The sequence below is a fragment of the Staurois parvus genome, unplaced genomic scaffold, assembly GCF_062004578.1.
Source record: "Staurois parvus isolate SC_StPar_1 unplaced genomic scaffold, SC_StPar_1.0 ptg000136l, whole genome shotgun sequence".
Lineage (NCBI taxonomy): Eukaryota > Metazoa > Chordata > Amphibia > Anura > Ranidae > Staurois > Staurois parvus.
In genome coordinates, this window is record NW_028317932.1 from 11,840,085 (window position 1) to 11,859,252 (window position 19,168).

The window sequence follows — 19,168 nt, forward strand, 5'->3', positions numbered from 1 at the left end:
GGGGGGAAAAACCCCCAAAGCCAAAGAGGTTCAGAAACTTTTGGAACAGAATGGCCACATGGTGACCTCTGTGCTCCAATTGCCTGAACCTCTCTGGTTTTGGGGAGGGGTTCCCTCTGCAGGAAATATGATTGTGTAACCATTGGTCCTAATTTTCCACTGTGATGCACACTCCCTGCTGAAGATTCGTGGCAAGAATTGAAACATGTCGGGGTTCTACATGCATGATTATGTTTATATATCTCACTGTGGTTTTGTTCATGTCATTATGGACCAAGTTCTTACTATGCTTTTATATTTCTATTTTTTTTTTTGCATTTTTAAATAAAATGTTTTGGTTTTAATTTTGTCTCTTTTTTTAGTGCCTTTAAATTCCCTCTTTTATGCCGTCTTCAGAAACAGGTATATCCTAATATTCTATATTTTATGGAATAGGCTATGTTGGACAGGAAGAGTATGACCTGCTGCATTGCAATAAACTAGTTCATTTATTCAATACTTGGCAAAGAAAATGATTGCAGTTTGCACCAGATTATCTTTAAGCACTAGTCTATGTTAGGTGTTTTCCCCACTTAATTGTTATAAAGGAGAGTGGCAGTCTACAGATTTAAGCAGTTCTACAAATAACGGTGGTAAGCGAACTCTAGTAGTTTGGTAATGCACTGGGCAGGAGTAGAAATGTGATCACCTGGAGAATTCAAAATGACTGGTCTTCACTCGACACAGTTTAAAAAAAAATAGAAGGCCTTGCCGCTAAAGTTTATAGAACAACTTCGGAGAAAAAAATTGGGCTTTATGGCACATGGCCAGCTTTAGTGACTGTCAAAGGCTTAGAAGAAATCATCTAAACGGAGCCACCAACGTAATGGATAACCTTGTGCTCAAAAATAAATTCACACCTTAAACTACACACTGGTTGGTAGAACCCTACTGATCAAAAATGCAGTAAATGTCAAGCTAATACAAACCACACATACTGCAATATTGTATACCACACTCCACTTATTACTAAGCCTGTGATCTATAAAGCATTATCCACTGTAAAGATTGTTCTGACATATATAGGGGTTTTAAGAGGTTTGTGGAAGGGTAGAAGATGGCAAATCTAGCCATATACTAGATGTTACTGCCATTAATCAAATGTTCTAAACAAACCAGTGAGACTGGCAGTGATCCAGCCTGAGACTCAAATGCCTGGATCCATCTAGCAACCACATGTAGTAGAACCTGTCATTTGGCCAAAACCAAGGATATGCAACCAAACAGCCTGTTGTTTTACATTGGACTAAGAAAGCAAACATTAAAAATGAGAAACTAATGCTTTAAAAGACAATTTTAAACTAAAGGACACTGCATATGCTCAGACAGTGCACATTTCTTCCAGATAAGTCACTTGCCAGTTTCTCAAACAATAATGCCTTATAACTAAAGTTTAAAGAACAACTTCAGGGAAAATGTGGACTGCATGGCAAGTGGTCATACAACCTGGCTTATAAAACGGTTTCTATGCCTTATAAAGCTCATGTGCTTCTGTTTCTTTGCATTGTATGTCAATTCTGAGAAAGCAATCTGCAGCATATTCAAAACTCTGCCTTTTCCAAAGGAAAGACATGACCTGGAATTTGATAAGACAAGCAGCCATTTTAGTGTTCTTGCCTTGGCTGATACTGAAGAGTAATGAGCCACCTCTTTATTTCTAACCCATGTCTGACTTTATTCTAAATGAAGCATTGCATGGGAGTGAAAACAGACCCCTTGGATTTCTTCAAGAATTTACACAGACTCTGGTAGACTTAGATCATGGTCTGAATAGCAGCAAAAGGCAGCATTGTACTGGTTTTTCATGAAGAACCTCCAAGCTTCACAAGTACTTGGTGTTCTGTCTAACCAAATCCTATTACTGAGTTATCTTTACTGGGCAGAATTATTCTGTATGTAAATATCCTAAAGGGATTATAAAATCAGTTCTGAAGCACTATTTTTTATGGGGTTACAACATTTACATTTTCAGGGGCCCACGGGCATTCAGATGTAGCTACACCCCCTTTTATAAGCATAGCTCTAAAACCACATCCTAGATGTGCAGATGGTCATGTGTGAGGAAAAATATGCACACTGACATGAAAAAATACAACCTAAAGTTCATCAATAAACCTTATACAGTGAATGGAACTGCCATTTTAAGTGCTTCTGTTACACATTTTTTATCTTTGTAGAAGTCATAAAATTATAAAGGTAAGCAAATTTTATATAAAAGTATATATCATGCCATAGTACTCAAAGGGTTTAAGTGCTCTAATAAGAAACATTTTGATTGTACAGCAGTGAAGAGGTAAATAAAATTCTGCCTTATCTTGTTGTTTATGATGTTATATATTACAGAACTGGATAGCAAAAATACGATGACTTAAATTTCACTAAAAATAACATGAACTTTGAATAATGGGAAAAGCAGAGCCTTGCTCTGCTTTATTCCATAATATGCTCTACTTCCATGTATGGCCTGGCCAGCCCTGTCCAATGTGTAAGCCACTTGCGGCCTACAAAGTGCAAATAGCCCAAATAAACTATTTATGATGTAATGTGGCTTTTAAAGCATGTTCAGCATTAAGTCTTCTTTTATTGAGGCCAACAGGGGCGCATCTTATACTCACTATACATGTTACAATCTGACCATACAAATTTTGTACAATTAACTTTAGATATACCAAAACTATGTAATATGAGGACCTACCTAAACTATCCAAACAATATGTATCCAATCAGGCAGACTCTTGAACTACATAGCTGTTGGTAGATCTAAAGGAGGTCATATAGTCAGATCGTATTTTGTGTGGTGAGTTTCACAGTGCGCACATAGGTGGTTCTCCTCACATTAATCCACTTGACGGCATGTCTGGAAAAAGCTTGGAGCTTGCAGGAAGATGTGATGGTAAATGTGGAGCTGTTTGGGTGCTGTTTACCATTTCAATTGGTGCTGTATAGGTTTCATTCAGGTTTCCTCCAACAAAACCATTTTGGAACTGCTAAAATGAAAAAAAAAAAAAAAAAAACATTATGCATAATACACAACAAACAATTAAAAGAAGCATGTAAAATAAGTGTGTGTTGCTGAGGTTAAAGTGACACTAAAGCTTACTTTTTTTTTTACATTTTAACAAGCATGTCTATACTTACTTGCTCTGTGCAGTGGTTTTGCATAGAGCAGCCCCAATCCTCTCAAGCAGTGCCCCCAGAGAAAGTCGTTTGCCCTGGGGGCACAGCTGCATGCTTGTCCCCAAGCTGCTGCTCTATGCGTCCAAAAGACACATACAGGCGTGGCTCAGCCCTGCCTCCCCCTCTCTCCACATTGGCTCACTGGCTGTGATTGACAGCAACGGGAGCCAATGGGCTCTGCTGTCACATCCAATGAGTAGGAAAAGTCCCCAGACAACAGAGGCTGTCAAGAACATTGCTGGATCAGAGGGGGCTCAGGTAAGGATTGGGGGGCCCTGTGGGAGGGGGTGCTTTTTCTTTTCAGCCACAAGAATCCATTGACAGCTGTAACTGGATGTGTGAACCAAACCTTACACTGACTGCACATTGACAGCACAATCTACAATAAATCCACCAACGATTATGTAGTGTGAGGGCCTAAGCCTTTCTGGATGGATACAAAATTTGGATAGTTTAAGTAAGGTTCAACTGCCTCGGATTGAGGGACAGAACGTTATGAGCTGATAAAAGTCATATTCCACCTTTTGCAAAAAATGAGTACAAACATCCACATCTGAGGTTTTTTTTAAAAAAGCGCATTTATTATTTTTTTCCCCCATCATCCATTCACAGATCTTTGTGAATGGATGACGTGGCTGTGTGAGCAGAGCCACGCACAGCTGTTACAACAAATAAAAAAAAAGAAAAAAAAAAAAAGAAGGGGAGCTTGTGGATTCAGTAAGGGTGGGATGACTGTTGGGATTCTGAGCATGTTCCAGGTTACATGGTGTACTGTGAAAAATATGAATTTTGACCTGCCTGTAAATTCCATATCTTGGAATACAATACAAGGCAAAGACAGAATATTTGTATGCCATGGGTTATAGGCACGTATATTCAGGTGATTGGACACTGGCAAACATTTGGAGGACACACCCCCTGGGTGCCTTCCCTATAGGCCTACCCTAGTCCGAAAGTCCTGAGTTTTATAGTAAGCAATGAAGAGTAAACCAAGGAATAGAAGGGAGGGTGGCCTGTATCCTGTACGTCAAGATTTGTAACTTATAGATAAGTCAAAATTCCTCTTTTCTTAATTGTACAGTACAAGACACAGGCTGAATTTTCATGGGATGTTCCATGAAAAGGAAGGGTGGGCAAAAATACGGCAAAGAGAACTGTGCCAACAGGCCCAACAAGGGTCAGAAGACCAAACCTCAGAGAGCCGCTGAGAAAACTTTGCAGCCAAAAGCTGCATCAGCAGAAAATTGGACATCCATCTGGTAAAACTTTGAAAAAGTACAAACAGAAGAACAGGTGGCGGACTTACACAACAGATACTTGGTGCTGAAATGCCCAGGAAACTCTCCCTGTCTACTGGAATGGGAGTGTAAACGAGCTGGAGGAGATTTTTCTTTGGGAATGTAGGCTCTTGCATTTAGATTTCGTACCAAACATGCAATGACGGACTTTAAAGCAGGGTGTCCCTTGTGAGATCCAGAGAACAGGACACACGAGAAATCTGTCAGATTGGAGCAGTAGCCTTCAGGTATATCTTAATGGTTATAACCATGTCCAGGCAACGTAGAGAGCTTTCCTTTGGATGATTAGGAGAAGGGCATAAGGATGGAAGGACAATGTCCTCATTGAGCTGGAATGCTGAGACCTCCTTCAGGGAATGGATGGTCTTGGGTGTAAGACAATGTTGTCATTGTGAAGTATGAGGAAAAGATCTTTACATGACAGGGCGGCCAGTTCAGAAACGCATCTGACAAATGTGATAGTGATCAAAAAGGCTACTTTACACAAGAGAGAACCATTAGGGGGATATCCCCGATAGGTTAAAGTGATACTAAACATACACTGTTTAAATTTAAATTATCACTTCTCTTTCTGTATGTGGATGATGGCACAGTAATTATTTTAATTGAAAAAAAAAAAAAATGTAAGTACCTTTTTCCAAATCGATATACAGCGGTCACATGACCAAGCAGAGTAAAAATAAACTAAATCGTCATAAAAATATATATTTCTAATTTAATTTTTATTATTATGTGGAAATACCATGGTGTGGGTGGATTTCTGCCAGTCACAGGCTGTCACGCCCCTCAAGCCTGTGTCTTAGAATAAGAGGGAGATGAAGCAACCATTAATCTACATGTAATATCCTGCCCCCATTGGGTTAGTGGGCATGGAGGGGGAGGGAGTGGGCTCATTTACCACTCTGTATATGCCCACATGTGTGACTCTATAGTCACATGGGCTGCTCAAATGTTATAGGGAGGAAATGCTCAGCATAGAAAATCACTGAAAACTGAGCATGTGCAGAGTTGCCTCTACAGCTGTGAAGTCCCTAGCTGAATTGGGCACATGAACAGAAGGTGGAGATAGAGAGCAGCAGGATCAACCAGGTTTTTTGCAAATTACAGAAAAAGAATCTCAGTAGTGACTGAGTGAATACGAACAGCATGTAATACAGCATTTATTGATAGTTTTTTATGATGTAGGTTTAGGGACACTTTAAAGGGTGGTTTTTGCAGGGCAGGGAGACCCAAGTTGAGATCCCAAGGAAGCACAGAGTACTGCAAGTGAAGCACAATACGAGATGTGCCTTAAAGAAAAAAATTCTTACCAGGGAAAGTGAAGCTAAAGGTCTTTGAAAAAGAATAGATATGGCAGAGGTCTAAACTTTAAGCGTACTTTAGGCCAAAATGCAAGGTGCAGAGTAATCTCTGGGACTAAGGTGTTTCTTTTCAACACCAGACAGAAAAAGGATTTCCAAGTGAAACATGGAAGAGGCTTTTCTCGTTTTTTGCAAGGGAGGAATCACAGACTCGGAAATCCCTCTAGAGATCTATTTTGTACCCCTGCCCTTGGACAGTCTTTGATTAATTTGACAGAATAAAGCAGTGTAGAGGCCCGCATAAATGTGACAGATGCAGAGAATTGTGCTTTAGGCTAGGTTCACACCTGTGTGGGTGGTTACTGCTGTGGGACCTACACCTCTTCCTGCAATCCTAATGGCACGCCACCCGCACTGGGAGCTGCACTGTACTTGCTGCCATGACCGTGCAAACTGTAGCTCACAGAGCTGCATATATGCGAACCTAGCCTTAGTCAAACAGGATGCTGATTGTGTGCCTGAAATAGAACTAGAACCAGATGCCAACACTGGTGTTAGAGCCAATTCTTGCTCCAGTGCATTACAGGCTGAATAAAAATAACAAAAAATAATAAACTAGTTATGCGAAGGGTGATTTTCTTCATGAAGGAGAAAAGGTCTATCACCTTGAGACACTAGCACAAAACTCATTTTGTGGGGTAGGGTTATAGAGGAGGCATCCAAGGGGAGTGTCCTCTAAAGCTTTGCTACTGTCCAATCACATGAAGGTACACAGCTATAACCCATGGTGTATGAATATTCTGCCGAGTCCTGTACTGTAGGGTTAATATGAAATGCAGACTGCATGGACCCAAATAGGATTCATAGGGTATTTTACAAACTGCACAGCTGAGGACACAAAGGAGGGTATAATTTACACACTACAATGACCCTACTGGATTAATGAATTTGTGCAGATATGTCAATTAAAAGCCAAAAGAAAACCCACTTATCTATACAAATACATGATTATTTCAATACAAGATATTGGTCTATGTTTATGCATAGCTGTCCCCTAATGAATTACTTTGCCAATAAATTTGTAAGAAAGAAGTACTATGTTTTTATATATTTAGACATGTATGCTTACTTTATTTATTAACTGCTGCTGTGCTGGCATGACGGTATTATATTGCATCTGATTCATACAAGATGGCTGGGGTTCCTGGAGGCACTGATACATGGATACAGCACCGGAGTAACAAGGCTGGGCATTCATTAGTACTGTCCGTGCATTTACACCACAGTCTTGCATTTCAGGAGTCTGTGATAAACATCCCATAAGACCATCCATGTTTGCAGGTGCAGAATACACTGGCTGTTCTACATTTCCAAGATCAAAGTCCATCTGTGTAACGCTCGATGGCAGTGGCACTGAGGGTATTGTCTCCTGATAAGGCATATATTCCTGTTTGCAAGCATATGGAGTACTGGTGAGTTCAGATTTATAATAGTCTGGGGCTACACGGTTGAGGCTAGGAACATATTGCTCAGCTGGCTGATCCTGATACGTTAAAGGGACACCACTTACAGAATTCCAGTTCGTTAGAACACCATTGACTTGCATGTGTTTCATTTTTTGACACAGCTGCTGTGGGATCATTTGGTTAGGCTGTTGTGGGCGCATTTGTGCTGTGTTTAAGCTGCTTTGTACTACATTGCTGGAGTCTTGCATGCAAGGTATTTGCTGAACAGGGTTCATAAACATGCAATCTGGTTTCTCGTTTAGAGAATCCTGAACATAATTTAAAATTTCATCTGCCACATCAATTTCACCAATATCTGAATAATCAAATTCATTTCTGAAAAACTCTTCATCTTGCTGTATCATCTCAAGGTCCTCAAAATCAATCCCCAGGCTTCTCATAATGTTGTAAAGCTCGTTGTTTTTGCCCTCAGAGGTGACCTCTGCACGGTCTGACAACATCATTGTACTCTTTCCCTGGGAAAAGGCTGCTTCCCCTTGCTTTATATTGTTGTTTGCCAGAGGTAGCCGACTATCCTGGCAACCACTGGGAAAGCTGTTGCTCAGTTCATTCCTGGTATCTTTGAAAACGTTCTCAAAAGAGAAGGTGTTTGGAGCCGCAGGACAAATGTACAGAGGCTCATCTTGTTGTCTCAGCATGGCACCCAGGAGGGAGGCAGGATTGACGGGTGCCTCATTTGCTGTTGCTTTGGCAGAGGAGCCTTTACTTGAAGAACTTTTAGGTTTATTTTGCGAGGGGCCCATTAGGCCTGGAAAAGGAAATGAGGTCTCATACAACACTGCCTCGCCAGTCGCAAAAATGAAAGGCAGCTGTGTGCTTCGCTTTCTTAAGTGCTCTGCTCCCTCTTCCTCTCTGAAAACAAAAACAAACAAAAAGCATGCTGAGGATGTGAAATGAATTTAAAAAAAATGTGCTTTTAGCAAATCTTTGGTTATAAGTTGTGTATGGAACACTCTCAGACCTGGATATATACTACTTTTCAACGTTGACATACATATGAAAACATGTTCTATATGGGTGACTGTTGCAGAATGGTATACAATGTATCCTGGGTGCTTCTATAAATGCAGACTGACTTGAAAAGAGCAGAAAACAAGATAACTATACAAACTTTGCTTTGTAGAAGTTTAAACTGGTTACTGCAGTGGTCTCTTCCTTCAAGAGTTGTGAAAGTAATGTTTACAGTTACAAAATGCTGTCATAGTTTATACGGTTTCCAACCTGCTGACATGTGGACATGCAGAAGTTTGCCAAAGGTTACTGCTCTGGCTACTGATGGGAATCTTACACTGTAAAAGTCAATGTTACCGTGCACAGATTTGGGGAAATGAGTGTAGTGTTTAACAGTACGCTCACTGCGTATACAAGGACAACCAGTCCTGTTCACATATCCAGTAGGAGTTGACCCCAATGAGGTCTATGCTGAAATGTCCAACATCTCTAGAGAATAAAATGCAGGCTGCAGGTTCCAATCTGACTTGGCATAGACAAGGGAGAAGATAAAAGGAATTTACACAATAAATTTCATAAGTTTGTCAATTTTACTTTAAATGTTAGAGGCTTTTCTAGAGCTATCCAAATTATTTTCTACAAATATGGGATTCTCAGCTCTTAATAACAAATGTAATAATTAAAGCAGTATTAAACCCAACAGCAAACATTTCTTAACCTTACCAATTTTAGGCAGTTTTTTCTATTTTTATCTGGTGATCCAGCTAGTAAGTCATTTAAACAATGGCAGAGGTGCTTACAATGTTTAACTTTTGTTTAGTCATGTAAAACCTTTGGTTTGCTGTAACTGCTTATAAATTAACTGAAATCTGGCTTCAATTTGTTAGAGTTTTTAAATCTGCTAGTACATCCAACACTCCCCTCCCCCCAGACTGACAATGCTACTATCCAAATGTGCCCTCTTGGCCCATTCATCCAGAGCAGGGGCACTCTAAATACAGGAGGTGTATTACTGGCCAGATCACCAGGTGTAAACAGAGGGGAAAAACCTAACAAAAGAGAAACTAATGTAGCCACCACATCTAATGATTTGTAAGCTGCAATATATTACATTCTTAGTTTTGCGTTTTATACCGCTTTAAAAGATTATGGAAAAGCACTAACAAACTGTACTCCAATATAGAGCAGAGGTATAAAGTCCTCACTTCTAATATTTGTAATATGCACCTCTAGGTGCCTGCATGCCCAGTTAGGATCTTACAGAGATCGTCCCCAAATCATTGAGTGCTGTGGCAGATAGCATTTAACTATCTCCCACCCTCCGGCAAATTGTTGTAGCAATAAGCAGATGGCAAGGCGAGGATTTTAACCAAGAAACCAGGTCACAAACTGCATGCAAGAGCACCTTGGGATTCAGGGGACCAGGGGCACTTAATACGATATCTGACTGGATATTCACTCTGATCATACAAGTGAAGGATTAACTCCTTTAAATTAAAAAAAAAAGTTAAAATATAAGTACATAAGTTATATAAAGGCAGCAACTGCCAAGAATTCAGTACAGATTTCTGAAGATATCTGGCCTGCATCAGTAACACTTAAATCTAACCACACATAGCCTGACACTTACAAATATTACCAATTGAAGAATAGCCTGGGGATAATAAGGGTTAACTGAAAGGTGTGTGAATTGCAGACTGCAACTGTCTGAAGCATTGGTTACTGTACAATCATCAAGTTTAAAAATGTGATCATTCAGTAACTGTGTCCTATTCATCACTGAAAAAAGAGAATAGGTATGACTGCACCTTAAACGTACTGACTACACATTAGATAAAAGCAATGGCCATGTCGAATTTCGTGATAAGAAGAAGCACTGGTGGATCTCTCACTACCTGTTACTCTGAATATGAAATATGCCCATGTGTGTGGTCAGACTAATTCAGAAAAAGCAAAGAGCAATAATAATGTGCAAAACTTTAGGATATCATTTTACTGTAGTAAGATGTATGAAGGATGCCTTCTGACTAGTTGTTAGCTGCACAAAAGTTTTTCTCCTGCACACTGTTTTGGTTAGTGTTTGCTGAATGATATGACCATTGACGAGCTAGGCATGGCTTATTAGTCTGGGAATAACATCTAACAAGAACATTCTATTATTAGCTTGCAGAGCTGGAGAAATCCCACATGACATGAAATGCTGGTGACAATGCTAGCCAATATCTCAAAAACAAGAACTCACGTAAGAGGTCTTTGTGTTGCAATGATGTAATCTGGTCGCCCATTCTTATAAACAAGACGTGCATTTGCTTGTACCCAGATCCATATGTTATTTTTTGCAAGAAGCCTGAACACAGTCATACCACTCTCTCCAGTCTTGATCACTGTAATTAAAGAAGTGAATTGCATTGATAATCATAATAAAGTCTGTATTAGGAAACAAATTTCCAGCAACTACAGTGAAAGTAACAGTACAATCCACATTTATTAACAGGGAAACATGCACCTTCCACTGACTAATCTTTTCTGTTTTTTCAGAACACCAAATATTATTTATATTTTATCTTTGGAAACACACACTACATCCCCTCCCTGATAAAGTTCTTAGCTGTCATAATATCAACACCCATTATTAATTTATCTTGTGTTGACACATTCACATGTGACCTGAAAACTGCAGTTTTGTCTTTCTTGCAGCCTAACTAGCTAAATTGTAGAACTTGTGCAAACCTTATACCTTCAATAATGTGAGGCAATAAAGCCTACACTAGATCTTAGGAAGTACACAAAAACAATAAATAAAACAGTTTGCTTTAAAGCCTTAAGACTCGTGTGTATGTGTGACTGATTACTGAATTATAAATGTAGGGACTTTAGTAATGCGCAAGTCTAAGATTCAATCTAGTTATACTGCACAGTGAGAGCAAACTAACAAACCCAAAAACAGTAAACAAGAAGTCACCTGCTACCAACCCTGAACAGTGCTGAGTAAGGGGTTATTTATTGCTTGTCTCTCCATCGACCATTGTAGGTGGCAAAACTAGAACACTTTTTTGGAGAATATGCACACTTTATGGTTACCAAGTGAGAGAAATTAATAAGGAAATTCTCACTGGGCAATTTAGAAAGGCTGTATCCATTATCTGAACACAGGTTTTCTCAGAGGATTACAATACAGATGATATACTTGAATAGGATTTACAAAGAAATTTGGTTTTGGTAGGCCTCCTAAGTAAAGGCTGGGCACAGTAAGGAAATATGGCAAACATAGTTAAAATACTAAAGCAGAACTCCAATATTCAATTCTTTTAATGATTGTCTCCCCTTCTGTATTAAAAAATATTGCCAACTTCTACTTCCCCTCTCCATACTTCAGCTCTGTGTTTGGCTACCTTCTACGTTACGTTTCGCCTGTACTCTTCTAAGAAAGTTTAATCGGTTTTCTAATCATTAATGGGTCAAGTAATTGTTCTACTATAGTAACGGGGTAACTTGGAGTAGGATCGAAAATTTTCACTCAGAAATTATATAGCTCCATATATCACTCATGAAAATCTATCAGCTATAACACTACAACCAGCACTTCCTGCGTATGGCAAGAGCTCTTTGATTAAGCCTGACAAAAAAAAAACAAAAACAAAAACCACTGGAAGCGGATTGGTTTCTCTGCAGAGCTGCACCAGATTTTGCACTTTCCAGTTTTAGTAAATCAACCCCAAAGTGTGAGTAGCAATAGCCCATGGCAGCTTTGTGGCATGAAAAAAAAAAAAAATGACTCAGGTTCCATGCACACTGGGCGTTTTAATAACGCTGGTAATGATAGCTGTGTAAAGTCACATTAAAAACATGAGTTTATTAGTATTTAGCTGCGTTTTGTTGCGTTTTTCGAGGAAAAAAAAAAAAAGTCTAAAAACGCTGGTTTGGCGCGTTTTATCGCATTTTTCAGAGTTACAGCGTTTTTACAGCTAAAAAACTCCTCTAGAAACTCACTAGTACTTTGTTTTTTTTTCCAGCCAAAAAACTCTGATTACAGTCTATGTGTGCATGAACACATAAAAAACAATCTGGGGAGTTTACTGGCTGTAGAAAAAAAAAACCCCGCCAAATGCCAAAAACAGCAACTGTAAAAACGTCCAGTGTGCATGAGAACTAAAAGACAATTTATTTTAGGTGTCTTACTTCGGACATGATTCTCTGCACAATACAGCATATCTGCCGCATGAATAAACTGATATCCAGTTCCTCTAACACACAGCTCTGATTCTGTGTATCCCAGTACCACACTTCCTCTGTAAAAAAAAAAAAAAAAAAAATTGAACATAAGGGTTATACACTTCCAGAAAGAAAGGTCAAAAATAAAACAAAACAATAGCAAAGATGGCAGATTCTAAGATGTAAGCAAATCTGTAGAAACTAGAAATTATTGATTATATATATATATATATATATATATATTTATTACACACACACACACACACACACAGTATATATACACACACACCAACAAAAACAGAAAAAAGCAGAACAAACCCAACCACCTTTAGGCTTAGTTCACATCTGTGCGGGTGTGCCACTGTGGGACCCGCACAAATACCTGCAGGAGCACCACCCACACAGAGGAATGCGGGACCTGCAGGTAGTTGCCATTAATTCATTTAGTAAATATTGCCATATGTAATTAGAGGTGGTCACATTTCCAAGGAAATCTGCCCCCATCCACCCACCAAGAGGTAGTACCAGGATGGGTGAAGTTAGCTTCATGTGGTTGCCTCCTACAACATACCACCAAATGTATCATCAGTCAGTGCCACCCAAAAGTAAGGTTCTAAAGGTCCTGCCACACACAAAGAACAAGGCCTAACAGGGACCACACTGGCTGCTGGTCATTGGTGTAGTGATTTAAAGAAAATCATCTTCATATCTTACTTTGCATCACACCCTATTGGGGTGAAGTCTAGTCTGTGCTTTGTTCTGAAGATAAAGTTTTTGGTTCGGATCTCCAATATGGAAGGTGATTGCAGCGGTGTGGCCAGGGCAAAGAGTGCAAGCTGAGGAGGTACTAGCGCTCCGTCCTTCCCTTTGTTGTTTTGTCCATGGAGATACTTCAGACGTCCTTGAAAGTTCATAGCCTGGAGCACAACATATGAGAATATACTCACTATTACGGGAAACACAGAGGCACATGAACAGTAATTCTATTTTACCCATTTCCTCTGTGAACAGTCTGGCAATTAAAGAAAAACCAGAGAGGTCATAGATTGATATGAAAAGCGCATTCACAGATTTATGCATTTCTGTTTGCTAAATTAACAGTCGGGCATGAAAAAAAAAGGATTTTATTATTTTGCAACAATATGAAAGACATAGTTAAAGGATAACTTAACTGTAAATAAATGTCCATTTTTTTTTTTGCAGTTAAAACAAAAAAATAAATAAATAAAATAATGTGCATTTACCTTTCTTTTTTCTTTTCTTTGAACCTATAAAGCATTGGACTCGCAAGCAGCTGATCGTTGGTGCCATGCAGGTCTCCTGCAGACTGTCAGTGTAATCTGTGTACTGGTAACTCATACGGGCAGACAGCTTTACACTGACAAAAAGACCTGAACTATCACGGCGCTTGACAGCACCATGGTAGTTCATTGAGAACTACAAACCGAAATCTGCAAAGGATGTCAGGACTTGTAGTTCACTCATTCACAGAACTCTGTGAATGAAAGATGCGACCATATGGGTGGAGCCCCACTCTGCAGCACTGTTTATAAAAAGTGACAGCTAGTACAGGGACCTTCTCCTTGTACTGCTGTTACAGGGAGAGAAGGCATTGACTGCAGCATTGCGAACATGTTACATGTTTCACCATAAAAATGGGTGGAACATGTTCCCAAACGTTAAATTATCCTTTAACGCTATGAGGAAAGGTCATATGGAGCTTCTCAACACACAAAAACTTTAGAAAAGTGACGGCAGAAAAAGACAGCGTGGTCCATCGAGTCTGCCCATTTGTGGCTGTTTTGCACACATCTGTGTCATCAGTATAAAGACATACCTTACTCAACAAACCTTTAGTTATATCACTTACATATAGAGCAAATAGAACAGGGCCCAGTACAGAGCCTTGTGCTACACCACTAATGGTTGGTCTCTTTTCTGGGTAAACCCCATGTACAACCACACTCTGGTATCTATCCTTTAGCCACCCTCATATCCACTGAACCACACAAGGGCGAAGTCCTAGCTTGTACAACTTTTGTATTAGATCATTATGTTGAACTGTATCAAATGCCTTGCTGAAATCAATATATGCTATGTCCACAGCACCACCCTGGTCCAAAACATTGGTAATATAGTCAAAAAATCCAATCAGATTAGTTTGACATGATCTGCCCTCAGTAAACCCATGCTGCTTTGGATCCAGCAAGTTGTGCGCTTTTAAGTGAGCAATGATCCTTCTCAGTAGTGATTCCATTAACTTGACTACAACCGATGTGGAGGCTCCCAATTCCAGCAAGAAAAGTAGAAGTCATGCATTAAGTCATCAGGCTGCATCCAAGACATTGCACAAAGTTGGTGTCAAGTAAATGATGGAAAAACAATATGTTATTAATCATGAATAATCTGTAGTTTTCTAACCAACATTATATAAGTGGTTTACATTTTTTTTTTATTGGAAAAGTTATTCTATGATTTGTTTAGTGGCACAATTCGAGAGATCACATACCAAAAATCCAGAAGAATTATCTAAAAGACATCTTAGCCTGCAGACAAAGTTCCTTTCCATGAAGGATGAATTCTCAGGTGGAAGCTGGTCAGGATTATACATGGTCGTTATCATTGAGAACCCATTGTCACCTGGACACAGAAAAAAAAAAAAAAAGTTTTATTCGATTGGTAGACAAAGATGTAATCATAGGGAAATTATTTCTAAACATACAATATACATAGATTTAGTTAAAAAATAAAAGTTGTCCAGGGTAAATGATCACTTCTTCTAACAAGAACCCAACAGAACATACAGTAAGGAGTAAAAAGTTTGATAGTTTCTATGGGAAAACCGGTTCACATATTTAAATATGACCTACTACCACTTTTTACAGTTTCTAATGTTGGGATGGTGATGCTGATGTGTAAATTAGTAGATCTAAACTGCCAGAATAATTTGCCTGTGCCCATGCTGTAGGAAGATCACTGTGAAATAATGGAAGCCATGATGTGGACGCATACTGCCCATCCTTCAGTAGCAATGACAAATGGAAGAGTAGTCAAGCCCAGCTCCCCTTTTCATTCCATAGACATGTGACCAAAACATTATAAGTTTCAAATCAAGTACAACATATTTTACTGCAATTCTTTAAAAAATTCTGACAAAGGAAACCTGTGCTTAAAGAATAAGTTCACCTTTCAAAAAAATAATAAACGCACTTTTTTTGCAGGTAAATGTTTTGTTTTGGGAGCCTGTAAAGTATTGCACCAGCAATCAGCAGATAGCTGATGCCATGCAGGTCTCCTGCAAAACGGTCAGTGTATCTGCTTCCTCGTACAGGGAACCACAAGCTGACAGCCGCAAAGCCTGTAGGGACTTGTAGTGTTCTCATCACAAGGAATTGTGACAGCTAGCGGGAGGACAAGATTTACATGTTATAAAAGGTGAACTTATCCTTTAACTTTTCTTGGTCACAAGCTTAACCCATGGCCAGTGAAGCCTTAGATCCAAATTTGTCAGCATTTGTATGCATCAGTTATTGTGACTATAGCTAGGACTAGTTTTTGTTTGTTTAACAGAGGGGTCTAAACACTAAGACCATGCACAGGTGTGCATTCCTAGTCCCATGTTGCAACACTAATTCAGGTTCTCACAGCACAGGGAATTATGCACGAAGACATAAAAAGGTATATGGCATACATTATGTCGTTACAGAAATAAACAAACATTCTTAACCTCTGCTAAAAAGGCTACTTAACTGGATGCCATGCTATTCCCTTGGTTTTATTCCTTCCTGGGTGACTGAAAGAAAAGTATACATACTGGTTCTGCCTTCACTCTAACTTTGTTGTTGCACATCGGTTATGGGCAATCAACTCCAGAATGTAGTAAAGCTAGAGATAGCCAGCAAACTAGCATTTTCAGAAGAAGGTTAACAATGACAGCCTTATATTTCTCTCAGCACATTTCAGGGTAAACACAAAACATCAATCTTCTGGTGATGGGTAGGATGTGGAACTAGAAGTGACTCTATAGAGTACATCATAGCATCCCAGTGTGTTAAAGAGAACCACAATATATTCATACAAGTCTGAGAATTTATATAACGGAGTATTCAATAGTTAGGGCAGACAGCCATTGGCACTTTCTTACACTGAATCTTTTGTGACAGAATACATCTACACAGTTTGCATGAACTAAACTTCAACCTTCAGTTTTGGGTGTTTTTTCACCCACATACAGCCAAGCAAACCTAAGCAAATCACTTTGTGATTTATATTTTTTTAAAGAGCAAATATGCTCAGACAAACCCACCACACAATTAAGAGTCATTTAGCTATCATAAACAAGCCCTACTTAGTAAAAATATTTATATAGTTTATTGCACACTAAATTCCAGACAAATATGGTTTAAACTTTAAAGTAACACTGTCATCTGCAGTCTATTTGATCAGTCTTGTCCCAGTCCAAAACCAGAAGAAAATAGGAATTTTGATATACTCAAATAACACCATCTATCCCACAAGACTTGCAGTTCTTTAGCAAGCAGTATGGAGTGATCAAGACACTTGAAATTCCTTATAGAGAAGATATTTACAAGCAAAGCAAAATTCCTATAATTTTAATTTTGTAGTACAGTAGAGGACTTGTATTCATAGACCATAGGACATACCCAAACAATAAACTGAGGGGTGGACAACATCATGGCAAACAGAACTAGCACCATGTCCACAATAAAATAAAGGGTTATAGAGCACAAACAAAACACTTAGATACCAGCTTGAAGCACCTTCCAGCCGAAGCTTGATTCAACGGAGGCCTGAACATTTACCTAGTAGAGCTTAAAGAATGTGTGAACAGAGGGCCAGGCGGTAGCCTTGCAAATCTGGGAAGTGGATACGTGATGCTGAAAAGCCCAAGAGACAACAGCAGCCCTGGTAGAATGGGGTCAGAAAGGAAAGAAGGAACTCCTAAGGGCACAAACCCTGGCGATACCTGATCCATTGGCAATGGTGGAAGAGGAAGCAGGATGCCCTCTACAACGGCCCACAGGTAGTACAAAAAGGGACTCAAGTCTTGCATACAGAGGCTGTGGCCGCCAAGTAGACCCCTGACAGCTCTGACCACAATTAGGTAAGGCAGGACAAATTTTTTGTCATGTTTTGGAGCAGGAAAGGAAAAACTATGCTGTCAATTATGTGGAAAGAAGGAACCACCTTTGGTAGGAAACATGTTTCAGTCTCAAAACAACTTTGTACTTGCGCAAGACAAGAAAGGGCGCAAGAAAGAGAGCTGTCAGCTCAAACACCCCTAACAGTTGTAATGGCAACCAACCTTACATGTGAGGTCTTCCAAAGCAATGTCTCCAATCACTGGCTTCTTCTCTTGCACTATTTAATTGCACAGACAAGGTAGAACGCGCACTGGAGGGAAAGCACAGATTAGCCTGAACTGAGACCAGAGGATCATCAAAGCATCCAATGCCAATACTAAAGGATCCTTTGTTCTGCTCACAAACAGAGGTAGCTTGTTGCTGAATCTGGAGGCCTAGATATCCACATCCAAGATTCTCCATCTCTGATACATCAGGTGCCAGCTCAGGGATGATGGGTGTCAAGGAGCTGGCACCTGCTGAAATCCTAGCCACAACTGACTTATCCCTACCCTGCTCTTTCAGCTATTGGGCAGGGACTCCCTGCTGACAGGTGAATGTAAACAAAGCATCAGGGACAGTGCTGAAAACATGGAGCTTCCCCCAAAATCCATACCAGGCCCTTTTGGTCTGGTATGAATTTTAAGAGGACCAAACACACCCCCTCCATTTCCAGGTTTGCAAGACTGCCTGCTTGGATAAGGGCCTGGTATAGAATTTGAGGGATGGGGGAACCTCACACCATTTTTTTTTATATTTTGGCTTTGAGTCTCCCTCCCTAGTCTGGATTATAGGGGAACCCCCACACCATTTTTTAATACTTTCCCTGCTCTTTTGTTTACATTCATCTGTCAGCTGATACCTGCCCGCTGTCATCCGGTGGGTGCCAACTTTTTGACATCCACTTAGGAATACTACTGCTAAATGTTTCAATTCCTGCTGTGGGAGGTTTGGCTTGCAGTAAAATAAGGTGCGTTAAATACTGCAAAATAAAAAAAAACAAAAACAATTCATGCAGTATCTAACGCCTTTATTTTTTTTACGTGAACTGCCTGCTACTGAGATAAATATTGCATTAGTTAAATACTTCATGCATATTTGTGTTAATATATCTCTTCGTGAACTGAACCCTGGGTTGAGAAATCTTTTGCAGCCTCCTTTAACACTGCCTCTGGGTCCTCTTCATGCCTGTCTATGTCCAATTCTTCTAGGCTGAGCATATTGGGATACAACCCATGTAGAGATGACAGAGTTGGGGAAGAAGCCTGGCCTTTTGGAGCCCCAGAGAGAGATTGTTATGTTAAAGCGGAGTTCCAGCCGTTTTTGTGTTTATTAAAAGTCAGCAGTAAAAAAACTGTAGCTGCTGACTTTTAATAAACACACTCACCTGTTCCAGGGTGTAGCGACATGCTCATCCACACCATCTCTTCTCTCCCTCTTCTCTGCCCGACGCCAGCATCTCAACTTGGGGCACCAGGCTGTAACAGCTTGCAGCTTCAGAGCCGGGTACCCACTGCGCA

The 19,168-nt window shown here is 39.8% G+C and overlaps 1 protein-coding gene across 2 annotated transcripts in view; it reads right to left on the bottom strand.

Moving 5' to 3' along the window:
• Positions 1 to 279: 279 nt before the first annotated feature.
• Positions 280 to 19,168, bottom strand: part of AHR (aryl hydrocarbon receptor) — a 168,002-nt gene continuing 149,113 nt past the window's right edge. Inside the window, exons 6-11 of one of the 2 annotated variants that reach the window (XM_089673179.1) lie at positions 15,014 to 15,144; positions 13,219 to 13,421; positions 12,472 to 12,581; positions 10,535 to 10,676; positions 6,945 to 8,193; positions 280 to 3,023 (exon numbers count right to left, since the gene is read on the bottom strand). In XM_089673179.1, the coding sequence (XP_089529305.1) occupies positions 2,871 to 3,023; positions 6,945 to 8,193; positions 10,535 to 10,676; positions 12,472 to 12,581; positions 13,219 to 13,421; positions 15,014 to 15,144 (1,988 nt within the window). In that variant the 3' untranslated portion in view covers positions 280 to 2,870. Of the gene's footprint in view, positions 3,027 to 6,944; positions 8,194 to 10,534; positions 10,677 to 12,471; positions 12,582 to 13,218; positions 13,422 to 15,013; positions 15,145 to 19,168 lie in introns of both variants that reach the window. The other variant, XM_089673178.1, reaches the window with a different exon arrangement.